The 13,557-nt window shown below is 17.4% G+C and overlaps 3 protein-coding genes across 3 annotated transcripts in view, besides 36 other annotated features; 1 reads left to right on the top strand and 2 right to left on the bottom strand. All coding sequences in view use genetic code 6, as the record gives it.

Annotated features, from left to right (window-relative positions):
- Nucleotides 1–242, top strand: part of IMG5_092120 (hypothetical protein) — a gene marked incomplete at both ends in the record, with an annotated part of 712 nt that extends 470 nt beyond the window's left edge. The window contains 2 exons of the mRNA XM_004035646.1: nucleotides 1–91; nucleotides 196–242. The exon at nucleotides 1–91 is cut by the window's left edge and continues 32 nt beyond it. Coding sequence (XP_004035694.1) covers nucleotides 1–91; nucleotides 196–242 — 138 coding nt within the window. The remainder of the gene's footprint in view (nucleotides 92–195) is intronic.
- Nucleotides 123–192: a microsatellite.
- A 234-nt stretch (nucleotides 243–476) lies between the features above and the next one.
- Nucleotides 477–541: a microsatellite.
- Nucleotides 542–1,711: 1,170 nt separating this feature from the next.
- Nucleotides 1,712–1,746: a microsatellite.
- Nucleotides 1,715–1,754: a microsatellite.
- Nucleotides 1,755–2,198: 444 nt separating this feature from the next.
- On the bottom strand, nucleotides 2,199–3,031 carry IMG5_092110 (hypothetical protein; the record flags this gene model as incomplete). Its single annotated transcript, XM_004035645.1, has 1 exon — nucleotides 2,199–3,031. The coding sequence occupies one exon, from the start codon at nucleotides 3,029–3,031 to the stop codon at nucleotides 2,294–2,296; it is 738 nt and encodes a 245-aa protein (XP_004035693.1). The 3' UTR covers nucleotides 2,199–2,293.
- Nucleotides 3,032–4,208: 1,177 nt separating this feature from the next.
- IMG5_092100 (hypothetical protein) lies at nucleotides 4,209–5,371 on the bottom strand (the record flags this gene model as incomplete). The annotated part of the gene is made up of 1 exon (XM_004035644.1): nucleotides 4,209–5,371. A coding segment is annotated over one exon (1,122 nt), but the record flags the coding sequence as incomplete, so codon positions are not given.
- Nucleotides 5,372–6,607: 1,236 nt separating this feature from the next.
- Nucleotides 6,608–6,669: a microsatellite.
- Nucleotides 6,610–6,655: a microsatellite.
- Nucleotides 6,619–6,669: a microsatellite.
- A 263-nt stretch (nucleotides 6,670–6,932) lies between these two features.
- Nucleotides 6,933–6,992: a microsatellite.
- Nucleotides 6,993–8,116: 1,124 nt separating this feature from the next.
- Nucleotides 8,117–8,163: a microsatellite.
- Nucleotides 8,164–8,624: 461 nt separating this feature from the next.
- Nucleotides 8,625–8,805: a microsatellite.
- Nucleotides 8,628–8,673: a microsatellite.
- Nucleotides 8,649–8,919: a microsatellite.
- Nucleotides 8,664–8,922: a microsatellite.
- Nucleotides 8,755–8,922: a microsatellite.
- Nucleotides 8,772–8,928: a microsatellite.
- Nucleotides 8,773–8,925: a microsatellite.
- A 1,392-nt stretch (nucleotides 8,929–10,320) lies between the features above and the next one.
- Nucleotides 10,321–10,383: a microsatellite.
- Nucleotides 10,325–10,383: a microsatellite.
- Nucleotides 10,372–10,429: a microsatellite.
- Nucleotides 10,374–10,422: a microsatellite.
- Nucleotides 10,420–10,450: a microsatellite.
- A 928-nt stretch (nucleotides 10,451–11,378) lies between these two features.
- Nucleotides 11,379–11,449: a microsatellite.
- Nucleotides 11,450–11,798: 349 nt separating this feature from the next.
- Nucleotides 11,799–11,871: a microsatellite.
- Nucleotides 11,828–11,908: a microsatellite.
- Nucleotides 11,841–11,909: a microsatellite.
- Nucleotides 11,910–13,028: 1,119 nt separating this feature from the next.
- Nucleotides 13,029–13,235: a microsatellite.
- Nucleotides 13,064–13,131: a microsatellite.
- Nucleotides 13,070–13,129: a microsatellite.
- Nucleotides 13,100–13,240: a microsatellite.
- Nucleotides 13,102–13,235: a microsatellite.
- Nucleotides 13,125–13,198: a microsatellite.
- Nucleotides 13,134–13,208: a microsatellite.
- A 63-nt stretch (nucleotides 13,241–13,303) lies between the features above and the next one.
- Nucleotides 13,304–13,350: a microsatellite.
- Nucleotides 13,351–13,357: 7 nt separating this feature from the next.
- Nucleotides 13,358–13,425: a microsatellite.
- Nucleotides 13,419–13,462: a microsatellite.
- Nucleotides 13,463–13,508: 46 nt separating this feature from the next.
- Nucleotides 13,509–13,553: a microsatellite.
- Nucleotides 13,554–13,557: the final 4 nt, after the last annotated feature.

Genomic DNA, 13,557 nt, shown 5'->3' with positions numbered 1-13,557 from the left:
AAAAATAGAACTTAAATAAGAAATAAAAAGAAGCATAAAATAAATATTTTCAATAATAATATTTTTATTTTCGTTTATTTAAAATTATTAAGTAAATAATTTTTTATTTTATTTATAAATAAAATATATAAAAATTAATTTATTTTAATTTTAAATATAAAAATAATATTTATTTTTTCTATATATATAAAATAGTCATTTTAAAATAATAATTAGAAAAGTTTAATTTTAAAACTAACTGATAATATTTTATGTTTACTTAAAAAATTCTTGAGAGTAAATAACGAAGAAATATAAAACTTTTAATATGAATAAATAGTAGAATAAATATAGAAGAATAATTTTTTAAATAAATTAAAAAATTAAGATATTTAAATAATAGAATAATAAGAAAATAAAAAATAATATAATAAAATTATTAACATAAGCAATGAAATGTAATAAATTTAAAAAAAAAAAAACATAAATAATAATAAATATAAATATATATATATATATATATATATATATATATATATATATATATATATATATATATATAGAATTTTTGCTGAAAATATAATAAAAGAATAAATGATAAAAATTTTTACACAATAATTATTAAAAAATGAAGAATTCATATACTAATTAAAAAATTTAATCAAATATTTAATAAATTAAAATTAATTTTAAATAAAAACTTAACAATTCGCTTTTTTTTTATCAGATATATTAAGTAAAAATATTAATAATATATATATATATATATTTTTATATTTATTTTTTTAAATAGAATAATATTAAATAACCACTAAATATTACATTTTAAATGAATTGATCTAAAAAATAATCTTTGATATTATTTAATATCCAATATTAGAAAATTTAAATATATTAATTAGTATATTATAGGACTAATAAATATAAGAATAATTAACTGCATATTAAAAAGTAAAAACAATAAAATAAAATATAATTTATTTTATAAAAAATAGTTATCTATATTTTATAATTTACTTAATAATTTTACAATTGTTTAAATAGATAAAAACGAAATTTCCTTTTTGATTTTTATTAATAAAATTTAAAATATTTTGGAAATATTAAGTATAAATTTAAAAATAGAAAATATTTAAAAAGATAATGAAAATTACGATTTTTTAAAGAATTTACTCGAAGTCTCATTTGAGTTTATGAATAATATGAGTAGAATATAATAAAATTAATGTATAAAATAAAAAGCTAGCATAAAATATGAAAATAATAATAATAATGAAAATTAAGTTAATAAAGTAAATGAAAGAAGTCTGACAAAAAAGTCTATATAAAGATTAGAAATAGAGCCTAAAAAATAATAAATTTAATAAAAAAAATTAAAAGAAGAAGACGAAATTATTAAATAATTTAATATTACTGAAAAAATATTTAAATTTCTATTTATAATATACGTAATATATATAGTATTTTTTTATTATATATTTATTTATATATATAAATAAAAGAAATAAATAATAAAAGTCGATTTCTTAAGTAAAATAATTTTGTGCTTCAAATATGAAACTTTGTTAAAGGTCTTCAATTACATAATATAATTTAATTAAAATAATGATTAAAAAACGGCTATTTCTTTGACAAATATAATTCTTTTATTTATAAATGAAAATAGTATATTATCAGATTAATTTATAAACTAATTCAATTAAAACATATAAGAAAATCTATTTAATTTATAATAATAACCATAATAACCATTATAACCATAATAACTATTATAATAAAATATGCCTAATTAATACATAATAAGTATCTATTTGAAGGTTTTTTTGAATTCATTGAATAAAAAAGAGACTTAATTCTAAAAAATAAGCGATATTATTTTTAGTTTTTTTTTAAAAATAATAATGATTTAGAGTTTAAAAATTATCATTTTTTATTTCTTTTTTTGATAGTTTTTTTAAATTAAGATAAAAAATAAATCTAATAATTTTTAATTGAAAACTTTTAAAAAATTTAAACTGGAAAAACTCGCGATTAAAAAATTGTTATTTTTTCCTTAATATTTTATGCTAATTATATAGATAGTCTAAATTATTCAGTTTTTTAATCGAAAATTAATTAAATTCTAATTTCGCTTCTTTCAAATAAAAAATACTGAAAATATTTCTAAAATTAATTAAAAACTTGATTTTCATTCTTTTTTTCTCTCGAAAATCCCAAAAATAATATCGTTCTAAAAAAAAATCACGATTAATAAATTCCTTTAGATTTTTTTAAAATACTATTATCAGAATTAAACTAGATTAGGTCAAGTTTCTCAGTTTAAAGTTAGAATTTAGACGTCTTTTATGCTCTTTTGGTTGAATTTAATCTCTTAATTATTAATTTGGATCCTTTTTTCCCAAAAGGGGAACTTTTGTAGATTTTCGAAGATGTTTAGGAGATAAATTAGAGTAAAAACAATGTATTTTTGATTGAGAAAATAGAAAAAGATCTCAAAGAAGTGTAAGTTTTGGCTATATTTTAAAAGCTATAGACAGAGGTTAAATTGATTGAAAATCTTGAGAAGGATAAAATATTGAATTTATTAAAAAGGACAATTTAAATATAAAAAATGAATGAAATAAAGTTAAATGAAATTTTAATGGAAATATTGAAAAAAAAAGTTGAAAAAAATGAAGAATTTTGGTGTTTTTTTTTTAAAATATGGACTTTTTTGGAAAAGATTTAAACGAGAAAAATTCAGTTTATATTTTTTTAATGAAAATTCAAGAAAAAATAAACGAAAAAATTTGTATTTTTTAAAAAGATTTTTTTTCTAAAAAGTAAAATTTTATTTAAAATTTGAAATTTTTAACTTTTTTTGAAAATTTGTCAGCTTTTTTAGAAAAAAATTAACTTTTTAATAATTTTTTGTTGATTTTTTCAACTTTTTAAGAAACGAGAAAATTCCTTAATTTTTAACTTGATTTTTTACACTAAAAAAAAAACAAAGAAATTTTTTAAGAAAATAAAAGTCTTTTTTTTTATCTTATTCCCCATATAATTTAACCATAGACTTAATACGAGGAAAAATACGTCATTTTATGTCCCGAAAATGATGAGGAAAGGAAAAAAAATTCCTTTAAAATGATAAAATAAGGACTTCTTTTCACCAAAAGCCTTTAATTGTTAAAACTAGGTATTTTTTAAGAATAATAAGACAATTAAGTATTAGAATTAATAAATAATATAATCGAAAAACATATAATAAAATAAATAAAAAGCGATTCTTTATATATTTTCTTTATAGTGATTCTTAGTATTTCTAAATTAAATGATTTTTAATAATAATAACAAGAAAATAATATTTTTGATATAATGTTATCTATTTTTATTAATAAAAAAATAGACTAAGAAACATATAAGAAATAATAATATATTATTAGAATTACTATTAAATCTCCCTAAAAGTAACTAATAATAAACCTCTTGGTTTTATTTGAGAGAAATGATAAGAATATCTTTAAAATAATAAGAAAATAATTAATTAATAGAAACTACTATTTAATAATATTTACCTAATATAGATACAAATAAACTAAAAGATTAATTCATAAATTCTTTTATATTTACATTAAATAAAAATATACAAAAATTCTAAAATTTTATCAATTCATGTTAAATATAAGACCAATAATCTCAAAAACAGTTAAATTTCCTCGATTAATCTTTTTCAGAGCTCATGTTATTACTCTAAGAAATCGTATAGACTTTAAAATATACAAACAACCCAAAAACATCTAATTAATTATTAAAAATAACCTGTTAAATAATCTAAAGACTAATCCAATTCCATTTAACTATTAACAATGAAAAAACCGAAAACTTTAATTTTATTTGTTAAAGAATACTCCAATTAGGTAATTTTATACTATCTAATTATACTTATAATCCCGAAAATAATGAAAACGAAGATTATTCAATGCATTTAATATAGGACATATTAACTTTCTTAAAAGTAAAGAAATCATAATTAGACCCTTAAACCGAAGCCGATTTATTCCTTTTAATATTCCTGAATTTAAAGGAAAAGCTTCGCGAAAAAAAAGACTGATGCCCTCCCTCATTTATTATAAAAATAACAATAAGAAAAAACCCGAAAATAAATTCGAAAAAACAACCAATATTGAGCAAGAAAGCTAAACTAGGGAATAAATACTTGAAAAGTTTAACTAAATACCCAAAGAAATCCAAGACCTATAATGTACTTTAATAAAATATAACCAAATATCAGTATCTTAAGTTTTCTATAAATGCCATACATGTGGTATTGCTCATAGTAATAATGTCATATGTACTTGGTGTGCATATGTTTGTCATAATAAACATGATGTTTATTATTAAGAATAATCTATGGGAACATGTGATTGTGTAGAAAGAGGAGGCAATTGTAAAGGAAATCCTAATAATATATAGAATATTTAAAAGAAAGAAGTCCTTTTAAAGATAAATTGTTTCAATTCGAATAAATTTTTAGTCAGGATAATTAAGATATGCCAGCTGAATTAATAAATCTCTATTTAAAAACACGAGAAAGGGAGTAGATTTTTAGAGGGGGAGTCCCGGTTAGTTTAGGTATTGATGAAGAAGAAAGATATGAGAAGATGAATGAATTTGGGGAAGAAATGAATGAGATAGAAATAGAAGACAAATTCGATGAAGAAGATGATGATATATAATATGATGATGGGGAAGAAGAAATTATAAACGAAAACTTAATTTTGGGAAATTCTCAAATTTAAGAATAATAAGAAGAATTTAAAAATAATTTTAATTATAAAAAAAAAGACTCGTAGTTAATAATTAATAATAATAAATAAATGTTCGAAAATTCAGAAGAAGAATCAAATTTAAGTTTAGATAATTCAATTGAAAATTCATAAAAAAAAACTAAAAAATCACCCACTTTAGAAAAAGAACCTATTTTTGAAGAATTACCATCAACTAATATATAATAATAGTAATAAAAAATACCAAAAAAACACTAACAAAACGAAGAAAAATCATAAAAATTACTATTCCAAATTTTAAAAGAGTCCAAAAGTGATTTAATTTACTAATTTTTAAATTCCTCTGAAAAAACAATTGCTTAAATTTCCCAAAACTGGTCTAAAATTTCTCACCCGGATCATTCTCCAAAAAGCCTTGAAAATTAAAACATTTTAATTAATTTTTAATATATAGAAAATGACCTTAAATTAATTTTATAAAACACTCAATTATCTAAACTAGTCCAAAAAATATAAAAGCCCTCTTTTTTAGAAATGAAAATACGAGAAGATCTCTCTTCTTAGGAAAAAAACTTCTTTTTTCTCTAAAGTATATAACCCACAGCCCCTATGATTATAAGAAAAGCAATAGACTTTAATTCCGAAAATACTATATGTATATCTTCTGGTAGTAAAATAATGCTTATAGACAGAAATAAACTAATGACCAGGGTTTAAGAAAACTCAAAAAAAAATACACTAGATGATCTACTAAATAAATTCCTAGACTTGGAAATTTTACATTAATATTAATTAGAATTTTCCATACTTTAGGTCAAATTTTCATCTAAAAATCCCTTTATATTAGCCGTATGTGGACTTACCCAAATAGTGTTTTTTAAATTAAACTAAGAATCTAAATCTATAAAAACTTTCTCAATTTAATAAAAAAGCTACCCTGAATATATTAATAAATTTATCTGGTTACCTAATAGTGAATAATACTTCATGATAATGCATTTAAAATGTATTAAATTATATTAAATCAGTATAGAAACCGGATAAAGTACACTCATAATGAAATTTAATGCAAACGATTAAAGTGGAATTTTTAAAGATTGTATAATAATATAAAATGAAAACAATACTAAAAGTAAATATATATATGTATATATTTTATAATGATATATTTTTTTTTCTTCTATATATAGATTATGTATTATTAGTTCCTTGTGCAGATGGACGTGTTTATTATTAAAAATTTAATACATAATAAAAAGACGATATAACATTTTTAACACATATAAATATTCCAAATGAATATGTTCCTAAAAATTAAATATGTATGGGTTTAAGTTATTCATAAAAAACCTAAATGTTTACCCTATCATATAAAAATGGTATAAATATTATAGGGAAACTAGACTTAAAATCTTATAAACTGACCAAAGTAATAACTTTAAAACCTTCATAGAGCTAAAATACTACAAATATATAACATATTTAATAATTAATTGAGAAAAATGAAGTAATGACAAATACTAGTGAAATAAATGCAGATGATAACTCTTGTGTATATTTAACTTGTTTAAAAGATGAAAAAACACTGAATAATTATTCGGTTCATTCTGGTTTTTTACACTGTGTGAGAATCCTTAAAAATGAAATCATTATATAACCTTTATCTGTTAATATTAATAAACCGGGAGAAGATAAAAAGTGCGAAGGGTATACTGTATTTCCATATAGAGGGATTCCTAATGTAAATTTTGTACTTTCTGTACATGAAGATGGTTCTATCAATTTATTTTATGTCCATAATAATTTAAATAGTGAAAGTCTTGATATTTTTAAGCTTTTTAAAGAAAATGCGATTTAAGAATAATTAATTTAATAATAATAATAGTAATTATAGTAATAATAATAATTAAACTAATAATAAAAAAATAGTTAATGCATTTTCGATAATCCAAATGGTCCTTATAAAATCTTAAAAGACGAACTTAAAATAACCGATATGACTAAAAATCCATATGTAATAGTTAATTTTGTAGAAAAATATTAATCTTTAAAATAAGAGGCAGATTTTCATATAGATTATAATAATATTCCATTTGATTAATTACTTAAAAATACAGATACTAATTAAGTATTAATATCTAAAAATGAAACCATGAATGTAATAATGGATATACATATAAATAAATATATTTAATTATATATATATATATATTCATATATTTTTAATTACATTTATATATATATATATAATTCAAAGTTTAAATTAAGATGCATGAATAGATAATTTATTATGGTTGGTGTAAGAATAAGAATGTAAATGGCTCCTAATACTTCGGCAGGAATATTTAAAATTAAAATATACAATCGAGAAATTAAAATATAAAACAACACTGAAAATGATAAAAAAACAGTCGATTTATCATTATCTAATACCGAAATAATATTTTCTTATTTATAAAATAATTTATAATTTACAATATAATCAACTGGCATATAATGTATATATTTTTTTAAAAAACATTTATATATATATATATTTAATTTTTTTATAAATCAATAAGTTTTATAAAACAAACCTATACCACATCATGATATAAAATTAATAAGTATGGAAATATATGGAACAACAATCATTTAATATGAATTAAAAGAAAAATTGGATTTATTGAAATCAGCATTATGTTTATCCCCTTAAAACACTTAAATTTAAATTTAATAAAATACTTAAAAACTTGAGAATTAAAAAGAAGAAAATAATCAAATTTTATAAAATTTATTAGATACAGAAAATATATAAAGTATAGATTTTTCAAAAAGGTAGGAAATCATTAATTCACAAATAGAAGAAAAAGAAGTCCGAAATTTACTAAATTAGTTGGATGTTTTAACTCTCTAATTATAGTGTTTAATTGCAAACTGGAACGAAAGTTAATTGCTTTTTAAGGATAAAAACTTCTTTTCAGAAACTAGACTTAAGTAAATGGCCGAAAACCTTAAAATTATACTATTAGAGCCCAAAATTAACCTAAATAAAAATAATTAAATTCTACTTTCGGCTGTAAAAAGGGCACTTAAAGCTATTTTAAAGACATATAATATGCTTTAAGGGTAAAATATAATACCCACACACCCTTTGGAATATAGTACTTTTAAAATACTAGCATATACAGAAAATATAATGAATTTATTAAGTGAGAACACATGTACATTAGATGAAATGAACATTTTTGTGTAAAAGATAGACAAAATATCATTTAAAAAGATGCATTTAATTTACATGATATTCGCCTTATATCCTAGTTTGATAAGTGAAATAATAAAAAGCTTTTTCGAATTAATAAAAGGAGATTATGAACTAAAAATATGTTAAAATATAATCAGTTTAATATTAAAAATAATAACATTTTATTATTAATTTATTCAGAATTAAAAAAAAGAGACTAATTAATTAAATAATTAATCATTTTTAATACTAGAATAATTTTTGAGTGGTATTTTAAGTTCCAAATTAAAAGATTAAATAGGAAATCCTTTAGGGGTTTTTTAAAATTTCTTAAAAAATATTAATAATGAAAAAAATAGCGAAAAAAAAATAGAATTTGCATTCGATATCTTTAATTATTCCCAAAATCAAAAAAAAGAACTTAGTTTAGAAATATAGCCTTTAAAATAAAAAACTTCAGATATTAATAATAATATAGACTAAGTCGAAGAAGAAAATATTAATAATCTTTTTATGAATTATAATAACTTTAATGAATTCTAAGATAATATGTACTTTTAAGTCATGGATTAATTAAATGAAGAAGATATGATGAAATTAGCTATAGAAATGAGTCTTTAAGAAAAAAATTAATTAAAGGAGGAAAATATTTAATAATAATAATAAGAAAATATACCATAATAAGAAAACCTATAATAATAATAATAAGAAAACATATAATAATAATAAGAAAGTATATAATAATAATAAGAAAGTATATAATAATAAGAAGAAAACATATAGTAATAAAAAGAAAACATATAATAATAAGAAGAAAACAAATAATAGTAATAATAATAATAATAAAGCATATAATAAAAATAATAAGAAGACAAATAATATTAATAAAAATAATAAGAAAACAAATAATAGTAATAATAAAAAGAAAACATATATTAATAATAATAATAAGAAGAAGAAGAAGAAAAAAGTCAAGAAAATTCTTTAAAAGCAATAGAAGAAATACATGAAAATCAATAAGTATAAAAAAGCCCATAAAAAAGGCACGAAAACTAAATATAAATAAATTACAAAACTATTTAATTCCAAAAGTTTAATATTCTAGAAGATTTCTTATAATTCTTACTCAAAAAGCTTCTTTAATCAAACAAACAGCCTATTCCAAACGAACTTTTATTCATATATCTCTAATTTATAGTATTTTTCTTTAAAATACCTTCTTGTTAAAACCCTTAATTAACCCAAGAACTCATAAACACATTTTTCACCTTAATATAGTAAATAAATATCGAGAACCTAACCAATATACAATACATAGAGGAAACCAAAGTAATACTATTATCCACTAATGTGCTTTGCGAATTAATAAAAACCTACAAAGAGACAAAAGAAGAATCAGAACAAGAAAAAAAACGAAAAATATTTTACGAATAATTTAAATAATTACGAGAGGAAATAAAAAAGCAAGCATAAATTTTCTAACAGAAAAACGAGATTAACATCGGTGAAAAACTATTGGATATATTTAATTAAATTTTCGAATTTTTCAAAGATGGTAAAAGCCCTTCTTTAAAAATAGAATATATAAAAGGAGAAATAATTTCAGTAAACTCGAAAATTTCCCTTTAAGAAACTCTCTAAACCGCCTTTAAAAATTCCGAAGAATTTACCCAAAAATAATCCCAAATCATATAAATTGCAGACTAAATCTTCTTATCCAATTTAATTAGTTTCGCATTCCATTACTTCTCACTAGATAAAAACTAAGAAATCAAAAATCACGAAAGCTGGTGTATTTTATTAAGCGAAATGCTAGTTTCTCCTATTATTTCTAATATATATTCTTCTAGAATAAAAAGACTACTTTAATTATTAATGAAAACATAAACTAATTATTATGATATTAGGGATAAAATAGCATTACATAAAAAATATGATATTCTTTAAAGATTATATAAAACTTCAAATTAATTCCAAAATCTAGTATATGATTAGCTATTAGTATTAACTTAGGTAATTTCAAAAATGATAAAAATTGCGTAAGAAAGAAGACTAAATTGGTTGAAGTTTTGTAATAATAAATAAGATGTATTAAGTATATTGTATGCAAATATATTTAATAATGTTAAAGGATGTATAGAACCATCTATTAAACTTATTTCATATTACTATAGTTAGGATTTAGTAATAAAAAGAAATTGATTTTTATTATATTATTTATTATATATGTTATTATTATAATTTTTTTTTTTTTAAAAAAAAATGAAATATATTCAAAAAATGAATGTGATAATTATTTTATAAATAATTAAATAAAAAATTAAAAAAAAACATCAAAATATATATATAAAATTTATAAATATAAATAAATTTAAAAAAATAAATTATTAATTAAATAAATATATATATATATTTATTTATATATTATATATTTATATATTCATTATATTTTTATTTAAATTTTTTTTATTTAATTTTTAATAATGTATTAATATATATATAAATAAATATATAATTTTTTAAGTTATTTAAAATACCCATTTTATTGTATTGATTTTTTTTTTATATTTTATAAATTATATATATATTTAATCTTTACATGTATTGATAATATATATTTTTCTTGATATTATTAAAATATAATTAATATTTTTGTTTTTTATTAACATATATTTTTTTACAATATTTTTATATTATTTTTAATTCAACATTTTTAGTTAAATTTATCATTTTTTTTCTAATTTATATAAATTAGCTACCATTGCATTTTTTTTTATATCTTCTAATTTTATAAGCTATTTAATTTTTCTAATTAGTCCATCCTAATTATCTGAAATTAATCTATTTTACAAAAAAATACTTTCACTATATAAATTTTCTAAATTGGCTTCAGTTCTACTTGCATTTGAACTATCATTACTTTCATCCCTTATCATATCTTTAAACTAACTTATAGCCTATTCACTTTAATTTCTTTTTATTACATAATAGCCTTTTTTTTTTAAGTTTACTAATTTTTTATTTTCTGGAACTTACTTTATACTGGAATATTTTGAATTTTAATTTGTTGAAATTTAAAAATTGGACTAAGAAAAATTTGTTAAATTTTTTCTATGACTCAATGTTGATAATTAAGTATTTTTATTATAAAAATTTGTTTCTGTTTCTATTTCTTTTTGTCTTTGTTTAAGTAATAGATATTTAAAATTTCCTTATTTTTTTTATTATATGTTTTGCATTTGGCCTTTATCTAATTTATTTAAAGAATCTATCATATGTTTTTCTTAAAAATTAACTAAATCACTAATTTAATTTAAGTACATTTTTTCAGTTTCATTTTATTCTTTATTTAATTCTTAGAAATTTTTACCTTAAAATCTTTTTTTTTATAATTAAATAAATTAGTATTTTTTTATTACAAAAATTATTTTTATTTTTTATCATTTAAAATTATTGTTTGATTTTTTCTTTATTAAAATTTGTTTAAATATGATTGAACAAATTTATTATATTAATCATCATTTTTTAAAATTATTTCTCTTAATTTCAAACTATAAGGATTTTATAAGTGATTAACAAATTTATTTGCATTTTCAGTAAAATATCTAGTATATAAAGGTTTATATGATGAATATTCGTTTTTCAAATCGCTTTTTAATAAAGTAATATTATCTACAAAATTATAATTTTATTCAAATTTTTATTGAATAATGCTAAGATTTCTTAAAGATTTATTAAATTAAAGACTTTAAGTATTATTATCCTATTTAAAATTATTTAAATATATATAAATTATTAATATTTAATAATATATTTATATAAAAACAATATAAATATATATGTAAATATAATTATTTATATATATATATATTTATATATATTATATTTAATTATATATATTTATTTTTTTATTATATATTTTTTTTAATTTATATATTCTACTTTATTTTCTATTTTTTCTTTATAATTATTTTTAATATGCGATAAATTAGATATAAATTTTGAATTTGATAATCCTGTATTTTTTTCGTTTATTTAGTCTCCTTTTCTAAATGCAACATTATTTGAGATTATTTTTTATAGTTTTTTAAAAACTAATTTATGTGACTTTTTATTTATTACTTCTTTACCTTATCTTAAAATTGGATTTGAAAATTTTTTATATTTTTATTATTTATTTTATTAATTTAGCTTATTTTTCTTATACAATTAGCCAAACTGTTTTTTTTACTTAATCTTTGACTATTATTTTTTTAATTTTATATTTATTCTTCTTTTTCATTTTCATTTGTTTTGAAGTTTACGCTTTTTTAACAGTTTATATTTTAAATAGAATTTTTCTGTTTTAAATTGCTTTTTTTCTCTGAACTGTTATTTTTTTATAAATTTAATATTTTCATGAATTCTTCATCGTCAAAATAATCTTCTTCGTCATCTTCCTCATTATCAAAATTCGAACCTTCCAATTGATTATTCGAATCTTCTTTTTTTTATATTCCTTTTACCTATTAAATATATAGTTATAAATAAAAAAGTTTCGGCTCAGGAAGGCCTTCATATAAAGTAGGAAAATTCCTTATATAAAGTAATTCTTCTTAGTTTATTTTTCCTTATAAATAATCTTAGAAACTGTCTTATAATTATTTTTAATTATTAGTCCTTTTGGTTGATGATATTTGATCTTAAAAATCTTTTATGTTAGAAATGGCGAATTCTTTTTAATTATTAGAATTTTTTTAAGTTCTTGTAAGTGGATTGTTATATAATTTTTGGATGTTATTTAAAATTTCTAATTGAACATTTTTTTGGGGATATTTTGTTTAAAATTAATTGGTTCTTTTTAACATATTTTTTTTTTAATTATTATTTTTATATTTTTACTTTTTTTAAATAAGTTAAAGGTATTTGTTAATGCGTTTTTTTTATTTTAATAAACATATGTATTTTTTTTAAGTTTGTTAAATTAAATTAATATATTAGATAATAATAATTTATTTTTATTAATTATATATTTATAAAAGATGTATTATATTATAAAAATATTTTCTAAAAATTAATTATATATTTATTTTTATAATTTAATAATGAAATTTAATATTATAATAATTTATATTATATTAATAATTTTTATATATATATTTATATATATATAATAATTATTAATATATTATTTTTATTATAAATATAGTATATTTATTATATTATTTTAATTATTAATTTATTATATATATATATATATATATATATATTTATAAATTTATATAAATATTTAATTTTTCTTATAAAAATTCATAAAATATTTATTTAATATTTTAACATATAATAAATACCTAAAATTTTTATTAATTTAAAAATATATATTATTTATTAAAAATTTATATATATAAATATTTTAATAATTATTTTTTTTATATTTTAATATTTTGTTAAATATTTTTTATTTATTATTTTAATTATTATATATATTTTTTTAATATATATTTTTATTTAAATTATTATATTCAAATAAAAATGTTATTATTGTTAATATTATTTTGAATATAAAATAATTTATATAATATAAAATAAATTAAATTATATAATATG

Source organism: Ichthyophthirius multifiliis, assembly GCF_000220395.1.
Source record: "Ichthyophthirius multifiliis unplaced genomic scaffold scaff_1120509250730, whole genome shotgun sequence".
Lineage (NCBI taxonomy): Eukaryota > Ciliophora > Oligohymenophorea > Hymenostomatida > Ichthyophthirius > Ichthyophthirius multifiliis.
This window is presented reverse-complemented; position numbering and strand designations above follow the sequence as displayed.